Source organism: Mya arenaria, chromosome 9, assembly GCF_026914265.1.
Source record: "Mya arenaria isolate MELC-2E11 chromosome 9, ASM2691426v1".
Classification (NCBI taxonomy): Eukaryota; Metazoa; Mollusca; class Bivalvia; order Myida; family Myidae; genus Mya; species Mya arenaria.
In genome coordinates, this window is record NC_069130.1 from 38581531 (window position 1) to 38587620 (window position 6090).

At 38.0% G+C, this 6090-nt stretch overlaps 1 protein-coding gene and 1 long non-coding RNA gene across 2 annotated transcripts; one reads left to right on the plus strand and one right to left on the minus strand.

The window, feature by feature from the left end:
* Positions 1-712: 712 nt before the first annotated feature.
* Positions 713-2245, plus strand: LOC128246904 (uncharacterized). The gene is made up of 3 exons (XM_052965441.1): positions 713-826; positions 1239-1391; positions 1999-2245. The coding sequence occupies exons 1-3, from the start codon at positions 732-734 to the stop codon at positions 2102-2104; spliced, it is 354 nt and encodes a 117-aa protein (XP_052821401.1). The 5' UTR covers positions 713-731; the 3' UTR covers positions 2105-2245.
* Positions 1504-3444, minus strand: LOC128246907 (uncharacterized). Its single transcript, XR_008263392.1, has 3 exons — positions 3067-3444; positions 2339-2724; positions 1504-2095 (listed from the first exon to the last, which is right to left on the minus strand). It is a non-coding gene; the product is annotated as an uncharacterized LOC128246907 (long non-coding RNA).
* Positions 3445-6090: the final 2646 nt, after the last annotated feature.

Consider the following 6090-nt stretch of genomic DNA (forward strand, 5'->3'; position numbering starts at 1 on the left):
TTGAAAAGGAGCCATTATCTCGGTTCACTTATTGTCAGGGTTTAGGAGCTGTAGCTAAAAGCAGTGACGAAATTCGTTTACACTCTTAAATTGTGCTCAGTTACATTGAACACCTGCCGTAACTGAATGATAGCTTTACATTGATAAATAAGAAGTAAATATATCCAAATACTATTGCAAGGGTTTTTTTTTTTTGCAAAAGTGTATAGCCCTTTACGCAATTCATGATAGTTTAAAAACTCATGTCTTGAATGTCATTATCTTTGATCAAGTATACGTTCTGAGCATTAGGAATGATATTGTTCATATTGTTTCACCCTGCTACCTGTTTGCATGTTTTTGTTCGTTTATCAAATATACGCATGTACTTTGCTTATCAATATCATGTCCACGTGTTTGTGAATGGAGGATAAACATACTGTAATAATGTTTCAAAGATGAATGCTAGATCGTTACAAAAAGCATTAATTGACCTTACGACAGGATTTGATTGACAGGTCCTATCAGCCAATCAGAATGTAGGGCTGATAAGCCGTGTTGCTATCCGCCATTTTGTCTGTCAAACTGACCAGAGTCCGTCATATACATGCGCTGGCAATTCCTCGCCTTTTTAAGTATTATGGTAAAAAGGTGTTGTCATGGCACTTGTAATTCGGATACAAGGTAGCCAGACCGACTAAAGATGACTTCCAATTTGTTCCGTATTCGAAACCAGCGAGTTATTTAGAAAAATGCAAGTGCTGTATCAGACTCTGTGGAAGACCTCATCAACAGCTGAACTTGGAAATTTTGAAACATCGTTCAAAGGCGAAACATCTATACGTCTGTACAAAAGTATTTTTTGAACAAAACTACTTATTTCAATCCACTCAAAATTTATTTAATACTGAAATTGTCCGTGCATGACCTAAATAAGTGTTACTATTTTTAAACTATAAACATCGTACATTTATGCTTTGGCTTGTGTTGTCAAATCGGCATTAATGGCCATTTAATATCTGGTTCAACATGGACACGATTGATTTCATTCAAGATAGAGGTATTTTTGTTAATACCGTTATGTAGTTTTTATAAACTGCTTTGCTTTCAAAGTAAATCAGGAAATATCGTACAACTAAATTTTTGTCCGAACCATCGCATGCTTCCGAATCTCATCTACTCGTATGGTTCCTATGTAAACAATGGCTTTTGTAGCTGTCATTCCGACACATTTCATAGATTTCTTATTTTCATATCAGCACTTTGTCGACGGGAAATCCAATCAAGAAAACCCTGACCCTCAAGCAGCTACTGTATTTGACCAGCTCACACCAGCTAGGCCTCCTCCAAAACTCAGATAAATATTTGAGCCACCAAAACAAAACGAGAACAGATCGGTCTGAATCGTTAAGGTATTATTTTCTGTAAATTTAAATCAATTATTATGTTCATTAGAACTTGATTCTGCCAAACATGTGCTGTAAAGACTTAGACTTATTATGAATAAAGAACAAGTCAAACATGTACATATTTTCATTGTTATTCTTATATTTTGGGCCATTTACGTTAATCTACAATATTTAATGATAGTTCATCCAATGTTCAGAGTCCGGATCACATGCACACTCGATTAACAGTATTCTTAAAGTTGCACTCTCACAGAATTCTAGTTTGACACTTTTTGTCTCAGAATCGGCTTATTTTGGCATTCTTTAAATTAAGACCTAATATATAAATCACAAAGCAAACTTCTCCGAGCCAAAGTATGATAAATGCAATCGAATCCTGTGTAAGTTGTCAAAGTGATCAATCTGTGAAAGTGCAGCTTTAACAGTGAAAAATAACTTCTGCTAATGCTATATATTTTAAAATATATTTGCCATTGCAATAAAGAGATATTCACCTACAATATCATACATAAACACCAAAGAAATATCAAAGTTTAAGTAATGTTTGCAAAACAACAATGTATTTAATAAATCTGATATTAAATATGCAACAACTGGTGTTATACTCCAGAACTGAAGCTAACATCATAGAGGTACATCCTTCCAAGAATCCATCAAAACAACATGCTGAACAACTTCAAGAACTCTCTTCAAAAGACCACACTTTCCTGAAATAAATAAAAGATGCCAATATTAAAATAAATCAGTTACATGTATTGTTAAATATTTTAATACTAGCTGTAAATGCTACTGCCTTTGATGTTTGCTTTCTACATGTATATCATAATGAAATATTGACAAGATAATAGCTAATGTTTTGTGGTTGTTGTTTTTCTCTGAACAAATAGTCCATTACTTTTGTACAGCAAAGTAAAACTAAATGTTATAAAAAGCTTTAAAATAGGTCCTACCGATTATTTGTAAAACTTGTCATCACTGGTTTTCTCTTGCGGTTGAAATTGCCTGGACTGGCAAATATCATGTGGGGGGGCGGTTTCCGGTCTTATGCTAGGTCCCCTGTGGCGGTAGGCTTGTTGAATACAATAATAAGGGGACTTCCTTATCTCCATCAATCAGAATACTTTAATGGTGTCAACGGTAAATAGCAGGAGACCCTCCACCAGCCGTAACCGGTAATTGGGGGGAGGGTAGTGTGTGTGGGTTAGAACCAGCTGCCCGGTCAGCTTAGTTTGTTAGAGTGCCGGGCGGTTCTGGTGGTTGTGAGTTCCACACCGGGGGCACTTTTCCTCCCAGGTCTACTTTTACAGCCAGAGTGTGTGAACATGTTCCACAATTTCTGTAAGAACAAAAATCAAAGCATGTGAATGTTTGAGCAATGCAAAAGTTACAGATTGGTATCACCCACGATTGTCACTTGTCAACTATTACATTATTATTCATAAGGGAGAGTGTTCAATCGCTTAGAACTGAAATGTTTTATGCATAACCCCAATAAACCATTTCTGCTCATACTATAGAATACAAGGTTATACTGTATAGCTGGCATGTAACTGTTATTTAATGTCACTTCCGGGTTCCCCATTCGGGCCATTTATGATTTACTCATATTGTGCGATGATTTAATCTGTGTTTCAACAATACTGTAAGAAGGACCGGTGTTATTAAAAGTTAAACTTACCCTTGTTTGCATTTACAGTATGCGTCACACACATGCTTTTCCTTTGTATCGATGTCAATATTGACAACATGGCGGCTAATCGATTTTCTCTGACTTGGATAGATTTCACCCCGTAAATGTTAGATATCGTCATTTTCTAAAGATATAACGAGCCTTCCGATGTAGCAGCCAGTTACAAATTCCTTTGACTTCTATTTTTTTCGCATTGTAATTTCACATTTATGATAATTTGTCAGGAATATCGGAAAGCGAAACGACACGAGACGCCATTACTTCCTCGTTTGTTTGACGGACATAGACAGAGTTCGCTCCCTTGATATCAGGGGGCGTGGCTTAGAAGCCGCTGTCGTAAGGTCAATTAAATGTAGTGTTTAAGAGTTGTATTCATTGCTCTCAGTTTAAATTGATCGCCAGTGAAGTGTATTATTGTAAACATAATTACGATTCCCAAGAGTTAAGTCATAAATTTTAACTACTAAATAAGATTACTACGCGATCTATTTGCAGCGGACTTAAACGTACCACTTTTTAAGTACGTAAACCGTCCATATACATCCGAGGTTGTTTTTGAAAAAAATGGCCGAGGAGCTCCGAATGTATGTAGTTTGGGCGCATTCGGAACTCCTCGGCCATTTTATCGAAAACAACGTTGTTTTCGATAAAATGGCCGAGGAGCTCCGAATGGTTTGGGCGGAGCTATGAATATTAAAATTTTATTGTGAAAAAGCGATGCCGTACTGTATTGTGGTTAGGTTATTCTCAACTATAAAACTACGTAGCAAATGTCTACTCAACTTTTGCCATAGTTACTGTTCTTGGCCTGATGTTAGAAAGTGTTATTAATCATGTTCTTTATTGATTGAAATTGTAAATAAACTGATCTCGATCGGAAAACACTTTTATAATGGGTGTTCCATATTTAGGTACTGTACCAATTTAGATACGGCCCCTTGTGCGTACATACAGGCCTTATTAGAATATAACCATATAGACGTATAGCTAAACGTAGAAAGTCCATTTACGTTGTATTTCGCAACCCGTAACATCTTTATTTAAAAAATGCATTCTAGGTAAAATAACAAAATGTCACCGTGATTTTTTGTCAATACTGTAGAAAAACAATATTCGTCATCGTATCCCCTATAGTGTCGTATAGAAGGACAACCATTACAAGTTACAACAACCGGTAGAAGAAGGTCAATATAGGCTCAGCTCAAACCTATAGTGTCTCCTAAGGTAACAATCAGCAGGTCGAGTTTTTTTTTATTCAGCTCAGGCCTAATATGTCCAAGTGTTTTCTCTTAAGTCGATAACCATTAGACTGAGGTCACTATAATTATGTTCAGCGCAGGCCTTAAATGTCCCTCAAAAAGTCTCTTAAAGCGACAATCAGTAGGCGGAGGTCACTATATGTTCAGCTCAGGCTTTGTTCCCCATGTTTGTGTCTCCTTAGGTGACAACCAGTAGGCGGAGGTCATTTAATATACAATTCAAGACTATAATATCCCTAAAATGTAGGTCCGTAAAATGAAGACAACCAGTAGACTGAGTACATTATGTGTGTGTTCAGTTCAAGACTATAACGTCCGTATGATGTATTTTATAAGGCAACAACCAGTAGGCGGAGGTCACTATTTATATATCTAAGGCGATAACCAGTAAACGGAGGTCATTATGAGTTCCGTTCAAGACTAGAACGTCCGTATAAGGGTCCACCAAGGCGATAACCAGAAGTCGGATGTCATTATGTGTTCAGTTCAAGACTATATAACGTCCGTATTAGGGTCTTTCAAGGCAACAACCAGTAAACGGAGGTAACATTATGTTCAGCTGAATTCTAGTATGTCCCTGTGTCTTTTATGGCGACAACCAGTAGTCAGAGGTTATTATGTGTTCAGCTCAAGACAAGAAAGTTCGTATAAGGATCTTCCAATTTGACGACCAGTAGACGGAGGACAATAAATATACAGTTCAAGACTAGAATGCCCCTTTAATGTATTGTAGAAGGCGACAGCCAGTAGACAGTAACTATATGTTCAGCCGATGTCTAGCATGTGCCTATTTTGGCGACAACCGTTTTACGGAGGTCATTAAATATACAGTTGAAGTCTAGAATGTCCATATTATGTATTGTTTAAGGCGATAACTAGTAAACGGAGGCCGTTAGATATACAGTTTTAGACTATAATATCCATTTAATATATTGTATAAGGCGACAACCAGAAGGCGAAGATCACTTTTTGTTCGGCCGAGGGATAGTATGTCATTATTATGTGTACATTGGGGTGGCAACCAGTAGACGGAGGTCAATGTTCAGCTGAGGTCTCGCATGTCCTTATTATGAGCCTATTAGGACGACAACCAGTAGGCGGAGGTCACTGTTCAGCTGAGGTCTCGTATGTCCATATTATGAGCCTATTAAGACGACAACCAGTAGGCGGATGACATTGTTCAGCTGAGGTCTCGTATGTCCATATTATGAGCATATTAGGAAGACAACCAGTAAGCGGAGGTCATTGTTCAGCTGAGGTCTCGTATGTCCATATTATGAGCCTATTAAGACGACAACCAGTAGGCGGATGACATTGTTCAGCTGAGGTCTCGTATGTCCATATTATGAGCCTATTAGGAAGACAACCAGCAGGCGGTCATTGTTCAGCTGAGGTCTCGTATGTCCATATTATGTGCCTATTAGGACGACAACCAGAAGGCGGAGGTCATTGTCCTCTATACCTATAAGAAAGACAACCAGTAGGCGGTCATTGTTCAGCTGAGGTCTCGAATGTCCTTATTATGTGCCTATTAGGGCGACAACCAGAAGGCGGAGGTCATTGTTCAGCTGAGGTCTCGTATGTCCATATTATGTGCCTATTAGGACGACAACCAGTAGGCGGTCATTGTTCAGCTGAGGTCTCGTATGTCCATATAATGAGCCTATTGGGATGACAACCAGTAGGCGGAGGTCATTGTTCAGCTGAGGGCTCTAATGTCCATATTATGAGCCTATTAGGAAGACCAGTAAGG